The sequence below is a fragment of the Aulonocara sp. 'chitande type north' Nkhata Bay genome, linkage group LG10 (genome assembly GCF_057382095.1).
Source record: "Aulonocara sp. 'chitande type north' Nkhata Bay isolate Kocher_YH1m ecotype deep benthic linkage group LG10, A_spYH_male_GT1.1, whole genome shotgun sequence".
NCBI classification, from domain to species: Eukaryota; Metazoa; Chordata; class Actinopteri; order Cichliformes; family Cichlidae; genus Aulonocara; species Aulonocara sp. 'chitande type north' Nkhata Bay.
Window position 1 is genome coordinate 505,535 of NC_141353.1, and position 18,641 is coordinate 524,175.

The 18,641-nt window shown below is 43.5% G+C and overlaps 1 protein-coding gene across 1 annotated transcript in view; it reads left to right on the forward strand.

The window, feature by feature from the left end:
* The first annotated feature begins 6,679 nt into the window (after positions 1–6,679).
* Positions 6,680–18,641, forward strand: part of hlcs (holocarboxylase synthetase (biotin-(proprionyl-CoA-carboxylase (ATP-hydrolysing)) ligase)) — a 48,158-nt gene continuing 36,196 nt past the window's right edge. Inside the window, exons 1-5 of the mRNA XM_086307650.1 lie at positions 6,680–7,302; positions 10,017–10,157; positions 12,856–13,018; positions 13,281–14,260; positions 15,135–15,314. Of these exons, the coding sequence (XP_086163776.1) occupies positions 7,096–7,302; positions 10,017–10,157; positions 12,856–13,018; positions 13,281–14,260; positions 15,135–15,314 (1,671 nt within the window). The 5' untranslated portion in view covers positions 6,680–7,095. The remainder of the gene's footprint in view (positions 7,303–10,016; positions 10,158–12,855; positions 13,019–13,280; positions 14,261–15,134; positions 15,315–18,641) is intronic.

Genomic DNA, 18,641 nt, shown 5'->3' on the forward strand with positions numbered 1-18,641 from the left:
ACAATACACACATGCTTTCAATTGTGTCATTTAAGTGATCTAGTAGCTCTGTTTTGGAAGTTCAGTTAATGTTAGAAATGTGTTTTGGAGTTTGTACGTGCTTTGTCTCTAGGGGCCACCGCATATATTTATATATAAACATATATAAATAAAACAACTTCTTTTTTTTACATTAGTAATTCCTTTTGTGCATAATTTTATATTATTGTTAATAATAAATTAATTGAAGCAACAAAACAACCTGAAGAGCCCGTTGGGAGCCGAAAGAGCCGGCTCTTTTTAGTGAGTCGAGCCGAAAGAGCCGGATCTCTAAAAAGAGCCGGAAATCCCATCACTACTTGTGTCGAGTAGTGAGGAGAGAAGGTTAGGAGAGAATGGAGCCAGCTAAGAAGAGGAGGATGTCCTCCCCTGTGTGGGAACATTGTGATTTTATTACTCCCAACAAGGTATGTAAATTTCTACAGAAGATGTATTTTCATAATACTGATGGTGCAATACAATTTATGTTAAGCAGCTTTACTTTTGTACAAGGTGAAGTGTTTGCTATGTGCCAGGGAGCTGGGATATAACAACAACACCTCATCCATGCTTAGGCACTACAGAGCTTTGCATGAGAAAAGGGGGAACACCGATTATGGAGCAAGACCAGGTGAGCCATCAAATGCCACGATAATATAGCATGCTGTAATGTTACTAAATGATATATCAATATTATACAACTGTAATAAGTTACGTGTGTGATATTTATATTTGTGCTTTGTTTTTGTTGTCTTTCCTCAGGAGAACAATCTCAAATAGATGAAGACCTGGTCAGCATGGTGATTGAGGACTCCCAGCCATTTAGCATTGTGGAGGACAAAGGTTTCAAAAGATTTGTTAAATCATTAAATGTTTAAAATGTTATCCCCACTAAAAAGGTCATAAAAGCAGTGAAAATTTAGTTTTTAGAGAATGAAATGTGGGCAGGACTGAGGCTCAAAGCCTCAGTGTGTAGCTGTCCATACCTCAACGTTACAAAAGCACAACTACTGTCCACACCCCAACCACACCTCACCTCACAGGAAATGATCATTTCCATTTTAAGCATTTCCAAATGATCATTTTCCATACTGCCAGTATAAATATACACAGTATGCTGCCATCACTACAATATAGATGTTTTACACACTCCTTTTGTTGTTGACATTTACAGGCTGTGTGCAAACGGCCACACTCTTCAAATTCATGCCAACTAATATTTTTACATCCAGTAGGTGTCCTACTAGAGCAAATGAAGCTTCAAGACGCTTTGCACTGGGGTGAACCAATTGGATGAAAAGCTTCAGTGCTTCATGAAGCTTCATCTGCCCATCACTACACAGAAGGATGAGAGCGCGATAGTAAAGTGGAGACTGCTCCACGACAGACACAACTGCATCATACTCGGCAGCATGCTAACGCTAAGCTAGCCAAGAACCCAGAGTGACGTTAAAGCTGACCCCAGACCAGCACCTGAACAGGTAAGTAAGTAAGTCAGTAAAGTTTATTTATTAAGCGCTTTTCATAGACAGGTAGTCACAAAGCGCTGTACACAAAGATTAAAATAAACAGTACGATAAATTGCAAAATGCACAATATACACAATATAAGAGGTTAAATGTAAATTCAAAATGTAAAAAGCGTTGGTCAACCGAAGGCTTGTTTAAACAGTAAAGTTTTTAACTGCTTTTTAAAGGATTCCACAGAGTCAACCAAACGTAGTTGTGGAGGTAGACTGTTCCACAGCCTTGGTGCCACAGACTGAAAGGCTTCGCCCCCTTTCCTCTTCAGTCGTGTTCGGGGAGCAACCAACAAACTCTGTTTCTGAGCAGAGACAACGAGCAGCAGTGTATTTTGTGAGAAGCCTGGATAAATCATCTGGGGCCTGGTCATGTACTGCTCGGTACGTTAAAACAAACATAACAAAGTGATGAGCAGTCAGGCTGCAGCTTTCTGCCTGCTCATGTTTCTACAGTAGAATCGTGTGTGCGGCTATGGCCTCTGGGTTTATTATCAGACAGCAGTGTGTTTCAGATCATTTTACAACATCATAAGAGTAAAACGAAAGTAACGTAACGAGTAACGTAACAAATGTCTTTCTCCTGGGTGTAATTAAGTAAGGTGCGTCATTACTTTTAAGAAAAGTGTTCTATGTGCAATAATTACTTTTTGGAGTAATGATCACAACAAAGAGGGGAAACGCTTCCAGCACCCACAAACATTTGACCATCCAGGATGTAAAGTCTTTGATGCCTCAGAGATGGTCTCAAAGCGGAGCCAATGAGAATCGATAAGTGATATCAATTATGGAATTTGGAATTTCTAAATTCTTTTCAATTTCCCTCCCAGTGTTGAACACAGCTGCAGATGTTAATGCTTCTGCTTATTCCTGCTGGATTCTGTGCACGTTGCATCCAATGGCGTCTGTCTTCTCGGTCACATCACTTCCTTTATTGCTGACTCTGTTTCCTTTTCCTTTTATTTTTAGAGCACTTTCATAATCACTTTGCAAATGATGGGCTCCCCTCGGCCACCCACGGAGCCATCGCCAGCTCTAAGGCTTGCATCATTCTGTGTCTGCAGCACGCTGCTCTATATGTTCTATCGGTCTGGCGTTGGCATGAGCTCACCACCCTGGAGGAGGTGATCAGTGACTGCTCTTAATCATGGACTCCCACCCCCTCCATTACACCCTGGACAAAAGAGCAGTTTCAGCAACAGGTTCCTTCAGCCTGGCTGTCTGACGTTGTTACAGGAGGTCGTTCCTTCTGCTGCTGTCAGACTCTTTCATTAATCCACTGGGGTCAGATCCACACATGTGGAACAAGATTAATCACACCTCAGTGCACCCTGTCACTTTGTACACCACAACATATATTGGCACTTATACTTGTTCTTTTGTATGTATATTTATAGCTATATCTCTATAAGTATATATCATATCTCTGTTTCTACTCCCATTTTATACAAGTGCTTGATGTTTGTTGTATATTTGCTGCTATGACAGCACTATACTTCTATCTTTGAACAGATACGTAAAAGAAAATGGAAACTGGAAAAACGTCATGACGCATGCTCAATCATCCAGGTAAGTAAATCTCCAAAAGTAGATTCTGTTCATCTGGGCGTAGCGTTTTGTGGGAAAAATGTTTCATCACTCATTCAGGTGACTTCTTCAGTTTCAGCTGACTGCAGGTTTCAATCTTATAAACAGTACATTTGCATAATGACTGAAACCAGCCCACTGAAGGAACAATGGGCTGGGAGGTCAGTTCCTTAATCTTAATTATGCAAATTCTCCATCAGTAATGGGGGACATATAAAAGCTGATGTGTACCGTAAACCTGACACAGCGGCCAGGGAGGCAGAAGAACATCAAGAAGGCCCTGAGTAAATGTGGTTATCCCAGCTGGACTTTTGTCAAAGCTGGGAAGGCTCCTAAAGAAAGCTCCAGCAGATCCAGGAGAGAAGGACAACCGCTGCCCACCTGTAGTGATCCCGTACGTGTCAGGAGTATCGGAGCAGCTGAGACGCATTTTTTCTAAACACCGGGTCTCTGTGGCTTTTAAATCCCAAAACACGCTGCACCAAAAACTGGTCCACCCCAAGGATCGGGTCCCCCGACACAAACAGAGTAACATAGTGTACGCTGTTAAGTGCAGGAGGAGTGCCAGGATTTATACATCGGGGAAACCAAACAACCTCTGGCTAAGAGGACGGCACAACACAGAAGATATACCTCATCAGGCCAGGACTCTGCAGCCTGTTTACACCTACAGGCCAGTGGATACTGTTTCAATGATGAGGATGTAACATCCTGGACAGGGAGGAACGCTGGTTTGAGGGCGGAGTCAAGGAGGCCATTTACGTGAAAAGGGAAAGACCATCTCTGAATGGAGGAGGGGCCTAAGGGTACATCTGTCACCATCTTACATGCTGTGATTGCAGCCATTCAACTCTCTGTGAATGGGACTCATGGACTTTGATCAGTGGTTGTTGACCATGGTCATGAGACTTTACATATTGATGATTATAAACTGACCTCCCAGCCCATTGTTCCTCAGTGGGCTGGTTTCAGTCATTATGCAAATGTCCTGTTTATAAGATTGAAACCTGCAGTCAGCTGAGACTGAAGACGTCACCTGATGATGACGAAACGTTTCTCCCACTGAAAACGTCCAGATGAACAGAATCACCTTTTGGAGAAACTGGAAAAAGACACAAAACAGGATAATAAAGGATTTGTGTTTTTTCATTATTCACATGATTTCCTCCAGAAGTATTTATTCACTTTGTTTTAAAAACTCAGTGACAGCAGTCATGCACACAGCATATTTCTTTTACTATGTTTTACTACTTTTGCATCGATATGACACCGATCGTGAGTTTCAGAGTCCCCTTGTAACCATGGTTATTCTGTGATGGGTACATTAGAGAGGAGAGCATCTGTCCTGCAGCCTGATCAGCTAGATCATTTAATGTTTACGTCACAGGTCTGTTTTGTTCCTTATTGTCTGCTACAGTACGATCTCACCTGCGACTCACCTGAGCCTTCTTCGTTTCCTTTTTAGAAACACTTCTTCATGGTTGAACTGTTTTGGCTAACTAATCAATACCACGTTAACTTTGGTCTCCTGGTTGGAAAACAAGCACATCATTTTAGAATGACTAAAGACAATACTCCAATAACTGACTGATTTTAATTGTAGGGATATCTCACTGGAACATGTGTGTATAGTTTGATAATAAATCGGTGCATTGATCATTTATTACTTTGACATCAAGTCATTGTTGGCCTTTTTTCACACTGGTGTGATGAAAAGTAGTTTGAATGTAAACACATCTTAAACATCTGGTTAAAAACACAAACCTACAACCTGCCCTGTGTGAAAACATTACCTGCGGTGTATCACATCTTTAGAAAGCCGAATAGCCACACCCAGGCGTGATTATTACCACACCTGTGCTCAATCAAAAAATCACTTACATAACAGCTGCCTGACAAAGTGCAATAGACCAAAAGATCCTCTGAAGTCAGACTTCCTGCTGTGATCCAAGAAAATTCAGGAACAAATGAGAAACAAAGTACCTGAGCCCTCTCAGTCTAGGAAAGGTTATAAAGCCATTTCTAAAGCTGTGGGACTCCAGCAACCCACAGTGGGAGCCATTATCCAGAAAGGTGGATGAACCAGCAGTGAACCTTTCCAGGAGCTGCCGGCCGACCAAACTTAACCCAAGAGTGCATCCACGAGGTCACAAAAGACCCCAGGACAACATCCAAAGACCTGCAGGCCTCACTTGCTTCCCTTAAGGTCAGTTTTCATGACTCCACCATAAGACAAAAAGAGCCTGGGCAAAAATGGCCAGCATGGCAGAGGTCCAAGATGAACACCAGTGCTGAGGAAAGGAACATAAAGGCTTTCAGTTTTCCTAGAAAACATCTTGATGATCCCCAGGGCGTTTGGGAAAATATTCTGTGGACTGGTCAGACAAAAGGTGAACTTTTTGCAAGGTGTGTGTCCCGTTACATCTGGTTTTCAGGAAAGGAACATCATACCAGCAGGAGAATATGGTGTTGGTAGTGTGACGGTCTGGGGCTGTTCTGCTTTATGTCTGAGCATCTGTTCAAGACCTCACGGTGAAGCGCACTTCTGCAGCAGGACAATGATCCAAAACACACCAGTGAGTCCAACTGTGAGTGGATGAAGGTTTTGGAGTGCCTTAGTTACAGTCCTGACCTGAATCCAATTGAGATGCTGTGGCATGAAAAGACGGTTCTGCTCAAAAATCCTCCAATTCTGCAAAAATGAGACAAAGTTTCTCATCAGCGCTGTCAAAGACTCATTGCCAGTTATCATAAATGCTTGATTGCCGTTGTTGCTGTTGAGGGTGGGCCAACCAGTTATTATGTTTAGGGGGCATCACCTTTTCACAAAGGACCATGTAGGTTTGGATTATTTACCCCTCAAACAAAAACACCTTCATTTAGAAACAGCATTTTGTTTACTTGTGTTGTCTTTGTCTAATATTTACATTTGTTTGATGATCTGAAACACTGAAGTGTGATAAACACACAAAGAATGAGGAAATCAGGAAGGAGGGGCACACTTTCACACCAATGAACTCACAATGTGTAAACAAATAAAGTTAATAACTTTATTTTAATAAATACTATTGTTCATATGTGAATATAAAATCTGTGACACTGTAACCAAAGCATTTTAACATGAACTTGGATTTATGAATGACAAACGGCTTTGATTTGTTGGTTGTTAATGTCTTTCTTCATCAAAGGTTCAATAAATACTTTATATTCTAACTTTCTTCATATAACTACAATCTTTTAACTTCAGCTTCCTTCCTTCTCTCACTCTTCTCTGTAGAGATCACAAGTTTAATTAAGTATTCAGACATCACCAGCTTTTGCAGTGCGAGTGGAAATGGGAGAATCTGACACAGACGAGTTTTATTGGAAACAGCAGGCACAAACTGCTGCTGCACATCACAGCCCTGTGGACAGTCATTCAGCTCCACCGACACAAGTCTGCATCAAAAATGGTGATTGAACCATCATATGTTGTGTTCACCATATTGACGCAGACCGCGCGCACACTGATCATCGGTCGGCTTCATCACGTCCTCCTTGCAGCAGCTGATGGACCACGACAGCTTCAGCAGAGCCGCTGGTAGCTTGTTAGCACGATGAAGCATGACATGGACAGGACAGTCGTTTGCGTAAACGCTGGCAGGAGGGTATGAAGAACATGAACACTCACTGTGAATGACTGACTTTATTAAAGGACTGCAAACAAACGCGACACCGAGACGTTCAAACTGGATGTAAACAATGCTCCATTAGATCACCTGGATTAGGGCAGTCATCCCTCGAAGAAGAAACCGAAATGGTTTTCGCATAGATGGCGGTAATGCGCCCCGCCGCTTGTCGCTACCTACCACTGAAACCAAAGAAGAAGAGCTGTAGCGTCCTCTTGTTAGCTTCTCGGCTGTGGACGCAGTAATGCTTCCGAGTTGGTTTCAGTTGAGGAGCCACCATGGGCGCTCGGTGCGCAGCCTAACATGCTCATAACGCTGTGCTACGTCTACATGTGGGTGCGCTTTCATAGGTGCTACTCTGCGCTGATCCGGAGCGGTCTGAACAGCAGCAGCTTCAGCTTCAGCCTGTGCTCGCGCCGCGCCGCGCGCGCGCGTTCAGGCTCGCTTCAGCTCGAGGACAACGTGTTTCTTCAGCGGGGAGATAAGGCCGTGTATGTAAGCGAGCCTCAGGTTGGTCACCGGACACACGCTTACGTCATACCGTGGAGAGCGAGTACTTCCTGAACGCGTTACAATCTTACTAATCAGTTTGACAGCTGTGTGTGTGCTCGTGTGCGGTGGGCTCACGCGCAGGTCCCCACGGAGCCTGAGCTGAACAGCACGCTGAGCACCTTTCTGAAGCTGTACCGCAGCTAAACGGATGGAAAGCTGCGAGTTAGGCTGGCGTTCACTCGGTGATACAGTGTGTGTGTGTGTGTGTGTGTGTGTGTGTGTGTGTGTGTGTGTGTGTGTGCGTGCGTGCGTGCGTGCGCGCGCGCAGCAACAACACAAAACTCATTGTGCCACTGTTGTCTCACTGTAGTGTCACTGTAATTTCAAAGGTGTCTCATTAGTGTCTCACTGTAATGTCACTGTAGTTCCATTGTTGTCTCACTAGTGTCTCACTGCTGTCCCACTGTAGTGTCTCAGTGGTGTTCCACTGTAGTGTCCCACTGTAGTGTCTCAGTGGTGTTCCACTGTAGTGTCCCACTGTAGTGTCTCACTGGTGTCCCACTGTAGTGTCTCACTGGTGTCTGTGAGCTGTGCTCTATACAATGTGCTTATGCTGCTCTGAGTCTATGGCCAGACCCTGGTGTAGTGCTACATCCTACTTTTTCATTGGCTTGGTTGCTAGGATTTGAACTTCCAGGGTAGTGCCAGAATGACAGACTTTACAGGCAGTTATGCAGCTGTGTGACTGGGTAACAGCAGCATCTGTCAGAATAAAGGCAAACACATTACAGAAAACTACAAACAAGTTCAAGAACACTGAAATCGAGACACATTTTCAAATACATATGGCATACAGTCACAGGCACTTTAATAGGTACAGCTGTTAAAGAGCCTGTGCTCCAGTCACACAAATCTCCAATCCGCCAGTCACATGGCAGCATGCAGATGTGGTGTACCGCTGCCTGAAGTTCAAAGCAATGTTTACTGGGTGCTACCCACAGTCACCTTTCTGTCAGCTCACACTGAGAGTGCAGGGCACTGCTGACTGAGACCAGGTGGCCAGTACATCAGACACACCAGCTGTCAGCTGGAAAAGTGCAGTAAGCGAATCATTCACGGGAGTTGGCTTGGCTATATTCCAGTTTATTCTGACAGCAAGACTGGTTCAGTAGTTTTTTTTGTTTGTGGGCAGTAACATTTGTAGACTGAGACGTAGCTCATTTGGTGTTTGCTGTTTTCCTTAAGCCTGCATGCTGGCTTTAGATAAAAAAGCTAACAATCTAATTATAAATCAGAAACTAATTATTTTGAACACTTGTGTCACTCCGGTCTCAGCTCTTCAAATCATCATGACCTAAAATTTAATGTTAGAAGTGTTCAACATGCATAAACAACATTAAACTAATTCACTCCGTATCATTTGCAGTTTGAATGTTTGTCTTTTTGTGAATGTGTGCTGGAATATGAGACTTTGTAGGAGTGCTGCATTTTTCCTCATATTTAGCCAGTACTCGTATATTTTTTTACATCTGTCTCAAATTACAGGATCTATCTGATGGAGAAATCACTCATCTTTGGAAAAGAGAGTTTATTACAGAGAAATGGCTCTTTCCAAAATAAAAGCTATACTATACGCTTCTTCTGGGCTATATTCTCAGCAGCATATTAAACATATCAGGTCCCCATAAGGAGAATCCTGTGCTAACGGCTGTCTAAATGACTCGGGTAAAGTTTGTAGCATGCATGCTTGTTGTTTTTGTCTGCTTCCACTTGTCTTTGCACTAGGATGATGTCGGAGTAAATGTGCAGTCATATTCGTTGTGTTCCCACTAGTGCTGTCAGCGTAAATCTGAAATGACGTTAACGCCATAACGCGGCGAATCTCAGTTAACGAGCTACCGCGGATCGCCCTGTGCGTGGGGCTGGACGGCGCTTTGCAGTTATTTATTTGTAACAAATGTTTGGAATCATGTCTGATTTCCGTTCCACTTCTCACGTGTGCACCACTTTGTGTTGGTCTTTCACGTGGAATTCCAATAAAACTGATTCATGTTTGTGGCTGTAATGTGACAAAATGTGGGAAAGTTCAAGGGGGCCGAATACTTTTGTAAGTCACTGTGTATTAGTAAAGGTCAGTCTGCCATGTCAGCTTTGTTGATGAACCCACTAATAGTACCCTCTGGGCCCTTTCATGAGTTCCCACTCTCCAGGCCACTGGTTCCATTATCAGACAGATCCCTGGATCATTAGGTAGGATGTTGCACAGACTTTGCTGCATAGTGCATTGCTGGTGTGATCCACAGTCGAGCACCTCAGGTCTGGCCTGCGAGCCTGAGTAATGTAGCAGAATAAGTAAATGGAGCATGGTGAAATGCTGAGCAGTGTTAGGATCAGAATGCACCCTTGTATGAAAACAGAACGAGGTGATTGTAACTACCACTCGTGTCTTGCACAAGCATGGGAAGAGTGAATACAGAGGATCAGGTCAGCTGTTACAGTATGAGGGACTCGTCTTTGCATCGGAGCTTTAACAGCTGGTCATGCTGAAGCCACTCCCACAACGAAATAACATCTTAGCCCAACACTTTCATATCGGTCACATTGTACACCACGCTGATACCATACTTGATAATGGGACACCGAGAAAACATGCGACTATTGTTACTAACTACTTTATGTGTAACACTTTGTAGTGTTTGAACTTGTCGTCTGTTCTGTCTGTACTTTTCCAGGTATGTGAGGACCTCAGCCAGTGGACTGTTCTCCTGCGGTCCTCTACCGTTTGTGCTCCACGAATAGACAATATTTTTTTCATCATAGAAGCTACAGAACATAAAGTGGGCTCTCCTTCTCATCGGCCGTCTAAAAAGAAAGTAAGCAATGTGCTTTCTTAACTTCTGTTCTCATTATGAAGCAACAAGCTTGTATGTATATAAATATAAATGAAACACTGACTGGGTGACTGGCTCCAGCACAGCTCAGGACAGATGTCTAAGAAGAGCACAGTCCTGGGAACAGCAAAGATACTGCACAGGAACCTCGAGCTCCCAGCCTCTGGTAGAGGACCCGAGCATGAGGGTTAAAGACAAATGTCAAAATTTTAAAATAATGAAATTAATAAAATTTGGATTTTGTTTGGTAAGCTCAGGAAAAAAAGGTGGAGGTATCTGCTCATTTATTCAGTAGTCTCTCTTGATCGCAGCTTTTCTGCAGTGTAAAACAAAACTATTCATCAAAGTAGTCATCCTCTGCCCCTGACTGATTGGACGCTGTAATAATGAAACTAATAACAGGAGAGTTGCTCCAGGAAAAGAAGCCCAATAGTGCCCTCTACTGGAGACGTTCATCAGTTACTACACCTTTTAACTTTTCAATAAAAGTTAAAAGGTCCCATGTCATGCTAATTTACAGGCAAGATTCAAACAACAACAAAAATGCCACATTTCTTTCAAAGAAACTCATAATTTAAACGCCATGTTTGTCCTCACCATTGCTCACCAAGAGAGTAACCGTAACAACGTTTAGTGTCCAAATAAATAAACCTACAGTGGGTTGCAAAAGTATTGGGCCCCCTTGAACTTTCCCACATTTTGTCACATTACAGCCACAAACATGAATCAGTTTTATTGGAATTCCACGTGAAAGACCAACACAAAGTGGTGCACACGTGAACAGCGTTTGTGAACAGCAGTTTTCAGATCTTGCCACAGATTCTCGATTTAGACAAGGCCGTCTACCTAAAGCGTTCAGGATCATAAATGCAGCCAAGAGGCCCATGGTGACTCTGGACGAGCTGCAGAGATCTACAGCTCAGGTGGGGGAATCTGTCCACAGGACAACTATTAGTCGTGCACTGCACAAAGTTGGCCTTTATGGAAGAGTGGCAAGAAGAAAGCCATTGTTAACAGAAAACCAGAAGAAGTCCCGTTTGCAGTTTGCCACAAGCCATGTGGGGGACACAGCAAACATGTGGAAGAAGCTGCTCTGGTCAGATGAGACCAAAATGCAAAACGCTATGTGTGGAGGAAAACTAACACTGCACATCACTCTGAACACACCATCCCCACTGTCAAATATGGTGGTGGCAGCATCATGCTCTGGGGGGGCTTCTCTTCAGCAGGGACAGGGAAGCTGGTCAGAGTTGATGGAAGATGGATGGAGCCAAATACAGGGCAATCTTGGAAGAAAACCTCTTGGAGTCTGCAAAAGACTTGAGACTGGGGCGGAGGTTCAGCTTCCAGCAGGACAACGACCCTAAACATAAAGCCAGGGCAACAATGGGATGGTTTAAAACAAAACATATCCATGTGTTAGACTGGCCCAGTCAAAGTCCAGATCTAAATCCAATCCAGAATCTGTGGCAAGATCTGAAAACTGCTGTTCACAAACGCTGCCCATCTAATCTGACTGAGCTGGAGCTGTTTCAAAGAAGAATGAGCAAAGATTTCAGTCTGTAGATGTGCACAGCTGGTAGAGACAGACCCTAAAAGACTGGCAGCTGGAACTGCAGCAAAAGGTGGTTCTACAAAGTATCGACTCAGGGGCTGAATAATTACGCACACCCCACTTTGCAGTTATTTATTTGTAAAAAATGTTTGGAATCATGAATGATGTTCGTTCCACTTCTCACGTGTGCACCACTTTGTGTTGGTCTTTCATGTGGAATTCCAATAAAATTGATTCATGTTTGTGGCTGTAATGTGACAAAATGTGAAAAAGTTCAAGGGGGCCGAATACTTTTGCAACCACTGTACTTCACTTTGTCACATTCAGAAAGTTCCCTTAATCGTAGCTGAGGGCTTAAGCTTATGTGAATGCTGATTTTTGTCAGTGACGTGGTTCTAAAGTGATAATAATTTTCTTTTAAATGGCTTTGGCTGGTTGTCACTTTTGTCCTAATGAGCTGATGCTTGTTCCAACAGAAAGAAAAACGGCTGAATGTACAGTTGGCTGTGCTTTAATACAGAACTATGAAGAGAAGGGAGCATCGGCCATACGTAACGTTAGCCACATTAGCTACCCACCATGCTAATGGGACAATCCCATTGTTGTAATGTTGCCGTCACAAATCAGAGTACTTCACCAGGTCTTTGTACTTAAGTGTGTTTTCTAACACAAGCGTCTGTAGCTAGCATGCAGCTGGCAGGTGCTGACGTGACATCAGTGTAAATGAGGCCGTTGTTTCCTTGTTGGAGCCTTTGTGCCTCTTTAAAACACTACACTGAATGAACCGGCACAAAATGCAGAATGTGGATAATAATGGTTTTGGTGGTTATGATGGTTTTCATATTTAGTATTTTAGCAATGTTAAATGTAGCACACAGAAAAATATGCATTTAACAAATATGGGATAAGGTACATGTTCTTCTGGTTTGTGCTGATGGAGCCATTGATGCTGTTCGGATGATGCTGTGGTTGTTATTAGGTTAGCTTTTATGAAGTGAGGTGAAAATAGACACGTGACCATCATTACAGGCTTATAGTTTCTGTACTAATCCGTCCTTACACCAGGTGATGATGTAGTAGGCGGGGCATGCTGAACTCTAACACGTGTCACTGTGTGTTGTGCAGGTGCTGAAGTTGTCCGACTGCTGTCTCCCTGTGGCGTGTTGCCCTGGCCAGCCGTTCAGGGCAGTCGCTCGAGCCAGCGTGGAGAGCTACAGCCAGCTCGGGATAGCTTTCATAGAAGATCGCCTCCAGCTGGACAATGGACTTACGCCCTCAAAGATAGTCCGTATGTGGTCTTCAAGTAGATTTTCTACGATGTTTTTGTTACATGGTATCACACCTCGCAGCTGAATGAAAGGTTTCAGCGGCTCTGAGCTGTTTGTTCTCCGAAGCTGCTGGATACCAGAACTGTACCAAAGAGCTTACATTGTTACTGTTTTACTGTTCAGTAGTTTAGTGGTTGACAGAAACAGTTGTTTGAAGTTTGAATACAAAGATAGATCAGTAGATGGTTCTGATGTTTTTGTGGTGTGGTTGTATTTCCACAGCTGTCCTCCTGCAAGAATCCACTCTGAGTGCACTGCTGGACCAGCAGTGTCCACAGAGCCCACGGGCACAGTCGTCACTGCTTCCCTGTAGCACTGGAGAGCCCATAGCTCGCCACCATCATCTGCAGTGCCGTAAAGGCAGCTTCCTTCTCATCCCAGAGGTAAAGAGGAGGTTAGAGGACCGGCGAGGGTCAGAGCCACTCCGCAGCTCCCAGGATTTGGAATCTCTCGGTGACTTGGAGGAACACTCCCTGGGGAATCATCACCACATGGAGGGCCACGGACACCACCTGCATCTGTCCAGCTGCCATGAATGTCTGGAACTGGAGAACAGTACTATACTCTCTGTCAAATATGCCTCCGCTGAGAATATTCCAGACCTACCGGATGATAACTCTGTTGGAAACAAGTGTCTCGATGAACTTGAAAATGATTCCCGAGGGTTTTTTGGTCAAAGCGGTGGCAAACTCCCAAATGTTCTCGTCTACACGGGGGGCTGTCAGGAACGTTTTCAGACAGTTCGCCAGCTTTTATCAGAATGTATAAACACGGAAAGTAACATCATCTATCCGCTCCAGCCAGAGCAGGCACTGAATGATCCCTGGCTGGAAAACACAAGACTCCTGGTACTGGCAGAAGAGGAAACCCTAAGTCCCCAGCTTCAGACCCGCTTTCTCACCTACCTGAGCCAGGGGGGCAAAGTCCTCGGGCTAGCCTCTTCTCTGTGCCCTGCAGGACTCTACCTGGAAGTCAGGCAGAGCCAGTGCATGCAGGTCAACAAGCTGAATTTCACCAAGGAAGACAGCACAGAGCTGAATCTGAGTATATTGGCGAGTGGGAAAGTCTACATCAGGGATCCTCGGGGGGGAGGAGAAGTTGAACTGTGGGGGGAGCTGAAAGGGGATGTCCCCCATAAGAAGGATATGGTTATTGTACGACTGACCCACGGAGGGGACAGTGGAGAAGCTGTCCTTTGTCAGGTAAACCCATGTAAAGCATGCTATTCATTGTCCTCGGGGACAATGAATAGCATGCTTTTATTGAGGCCCGCAGTAGTGCTAACACATGTGGGACAGTGAACCTGCATGCTGTTGTATTTCTGTAGTGTCAGATCAAAGCAACAGTTGCCTCACACATAAAGCCCATGTGATGTTAGAGAGAAAAGCCCAACATTCAGGCGATCCCACGTCCAAGGACTTGGCGGCAGTTGGAAAATCTCTTAACGGGAAGAAAGAGGTTCAGATGTGTGAGGTCTCAGTGACTGACATGAGTGTGAGTGGCTCAGTGGGTACTCCCCACCACAGGAGTGCAGCAGCCTGGATTCAACTCTGATGTTTGCTCTTTCTCCTGATTTTCCATCTTCAGTGCTGCACTGTCCAATAGAGGCAAAAATGCCTTCAGGTGAAGGATAATTGCATCATGGGATGTTTCCAGCAGTCTGAGCCTATAGCAGCAGATCTAAGAGAAGATCAGCTGATCTAGCAGTCTCCCTATAGCACACGATTCCTTTATTAATGGTGTAGCTAGCAGTAAATTAACTGCCACAGCAGCCTGAAACTTCTATAATCCAGGAACTGTTCTGTCCTCGTTTTGCAGTCGGGTCTAGAAATATTATCATAATTATTATTATCATTATTTATGCATTCTGAATGAATCCGGGTGCTGACAGTGGGTATGTGGTACTGCTAACTGTTGGGCTAGTAAATGAAGCCCGAAGTCATATGATGTCTAGATTACAAGCAGATTTATTAGGTGCAAATATTTGCAGTATAAAATAAATAATACTCATTTTTGCTGCCACATCAATGTTTCCTGCATCTTCTGATGTTTTTACTTAAACATGTATATCTGCAGGTCCACTTTGAAACTGCTCCCAACTCTCAGAATTTGCCATTGGATGCTTTTGATGAACTGAAGGTCAACAATGCCTCGCGGTATGAAGTCTTGACAGAAATCCTCACCTCTCTAGGCCTCAAATGTGAACCAAGTCAGACTCCAAGTCCAAGTGCGGTACACCTGCTCGCTACCTCTCAGGTAAGATACTCAGCGTTCTTGTGTTCAAGACTAAGAACAGCTTCATGTCCTATTGGCTCATCTCTCCATGTGAAATAGGTTCAGTGAGTGCCTCCCACCTGAAGTACAGTAGCTTTGCTTCATTAAATGTGCTATATTTTAAATATGAAGTACTATAGTTACTGTAAGTTACAGGGTTAGGATAAAGTTACTCTCTTCTTTTTCTGGCATTTTGAGACCTCATAACTTGTTGAGTAAAGGAGCTAGCCCAGATAATTTTGGGGACTGAGCCTTTGTTGAAAACTGCAACAGAATCAAGTTACATCACGTTTTCTATCACTTTGATTAAACTGTATTAATGCTCATTCTAATTAATCATAGTTTTTTAATAACATGGTAAAGGTGTCCTTTGTTACGTCCGTAGCGCAACATAAAGCTCAAACACGGGTGTCCCCGCCCCGGCCCCCAAAGCCACAAACCCAGTAGCCAATTCAAAGTTAAGGTGAGCTTTATTGCTCCACCAGCTTAAACTCCGGGGTGAACCATGGCCAGAATAACCAACAAAACGAGCTGTTCCAAAGAAGTGCTACCTAAACCCTGTGTGAAAACTGAACCAAACCCTAACTCTAAAAGTTAATAAACCAGACACATGCACGTTCAGTTAACGGTGTATCTGAGGCACCCATGTTGATGTAGTTCCTGCATTATACTAGTGTAGATCCAGGATCAACACTGCAACTGACCTACCACACTGCAAAACTATGACATCATAACAATGTGGGGAAAAAAGGCAAATAAGATGCCTTTGTTTAATCTGAACTTGTGTTAGGGAGCAATAGTAGAAGGTAACTCTTATCTGGTAGACTTCTGTGGAGGGACGGTGCTGCCAGCAGGGCGGGATTGCCAGAACATTTTAAATCTACCAAGATTGTCCATTACATGTTTGACACAGCGTTTATTCCGTTTGGCAATATTACAGCAGCAACAAGCTAACACGGATCATCTATGATCACATTTAGATGTTGAGAATGAAGATACCCATCTAACTTCATGAATAGTTGTTTTCCTGGCCTTGTAGAAGAGGGCTAGGTCACACAATGACACACTGTTCACAACCCAAGGATGGAAACAGAGTTTGAAAGCACCGAAGGCTCCAAACTTGTTTGTGCTGAATAATTAGAAAATGTCTTTGACGCAGAAGGAACCTCGTCTAACAGATGAAGCTGATTGGTGCTGTCGTCTGCTGCAGCTTCTTTCAACCACTCACCATCCAACATGGTGACATGACCTTTGAAAGTTCACCTAAGATGCTCCTTTTAAGGTTTGAATATGGAATTGTGGGCACATGTAGGGTGCACAGCTGAACTCTGCGTCTATTGTTAAGTGCCATCAGGTCCTTAAATGGTGACAGCTGTGTCCACATCCTTGGGATGGTGTTGGATTCCACCTGTGCTTGTCTCTAATTCTAGGCCATACGTGTCAAATTGTTCAGTGCTGCCCAAAGTAAGGAGCTTCAAGTATCCTGTGGTTCTGGAGTCTTCGTAGGAAGATGGAGCGTGCCATGGATTGGTGCAGACTCTGCAGTTATGGCACATTTGCCAGACTGTAAATGGACTGGTTCTTGTATATCACATTTCTACTCTTTATATAGAAATGTGTCTCAGTGTTTAGCCTGTATCCAATGGCTTAATCCCTCAGAGTGCGGGTGAGATGTTGGTAAGTCAGCTGACTGTAACTGAATCATTGACAGCACTGTTACAAGGGTGTAACTTGGTTTACTGCAGTAATCTGAACTGTCCATCAAAGTGACCAATCACATTAGGAGCCTGCTCCCTTTAGGCTCCGCCCTCCAAACTCTCAAAAACCAGTTAGATCCAGTGCAGGATTCAGGTTGGAGAGCGCAGCGTTACCACAGAGTGCTAATCTGCTACAGCCCTGATAAAGCAATCAGTGTTGTGTGAATGATGGCTAACTCACAGCTGCTGAGATATTTACTCAAAAGTAATTTCATTTTTTATATAAATATAATACGTTAGTTCATTTAATTTGATTGGCGTCTTGGCTCATAGTGAGGAGGACACCTTGGCTCCTCATCCAGGCCAAAAAAAAAGGTGACACATCTGAATTACAGATCCTCAGTTCACAGTTAACCTGCAGGTTTCCTCTGCTCTTTATTGACTTCGGTGAACTTTCCCATTGTTCTGAGTGCTGTCAGACACTGTCACTGTGTGCTGTACAGACATCCTGGAAAAACTGGAAATATTCATGCACTGTTTGTGTGTGTGTGTGTGTGTGTGTGTGTGTGTGTGTGAGAGAGAACAATTTGGCGCTGGGAGTTTTTATTTATTTTTAACCCCTAGGGGGCGTTGAAGGCCCACATTGCTCAGTAGCAGGAGCCCTTCTTCACAGCAGCTCTATGACTGAGTGTCACATTTTAAAAGAAATTGGCTGTAGCCAATACAGACGCTGCAGGGAGGCAGAGCAGGTCACCTACCGATCGGAAGGTCGGTGGTTCGATCCCTGGCTCCTCCAGTTTACATGTCAAGTATCCTTGGGCAAGATGCTAACCCCGAGTTGCTCTCCTATGCATCGGTCTGTGAATGTGTGTGAGTGTCGTCAGAAAGCACTCGGATTACAGAAAGTGCTTGTGAGAATGGGTGTGATTGGGTGAATGTGGCATGTTGTATAGCTTTGAGAACTCCGGGAGAGTAGAAAAAGTGCTCTATAAGAATCAGTCCATGTATTTGGTGTGCAGTACACCATTCATTTTGTCTTAAATGGGCAAAGTCATCTTCCCTCTCTTACCCATATCTCATACATTATCAACTACTCACATTAAACCACTGGTATGATAAAAATAAAGGTAATTTATTTCATTGTTTCTTTATTTAAAAATGCTGCCAAGCTAACATTCATACTATTGGTTTGCATCACATCGATGCTGTGGTGACTGCAGTAGCACTACCTTTGATTAAAAGCTGCTCCTGCAGCCACTTTGAGCGTGGTGATGAGCTGGGTTTGAACACTCAAGTTTGTTTGTTTATATATATATATATATATATATATATATATATATATATATATATATATATATATAAAATTTTATTTATTAGGGGTGCAACGATACACAAAAGTCTCGGTTCGGTTCGATACTTTGGTGTCACGGTTTGATATTTTTTCGATACAAAAAAATGTTCATGCCTTTTTAATTTGTCATTTATTAAAATTATAAATATATATTTTACCTCAAAAGTACAGTTTTTAAATTTAATGTTGCTGAAACAACAAAGTAATAAAATATATATATATCTCAGGGCTCGCAAAATTTCAAAATCCCTGGTAGCCCTT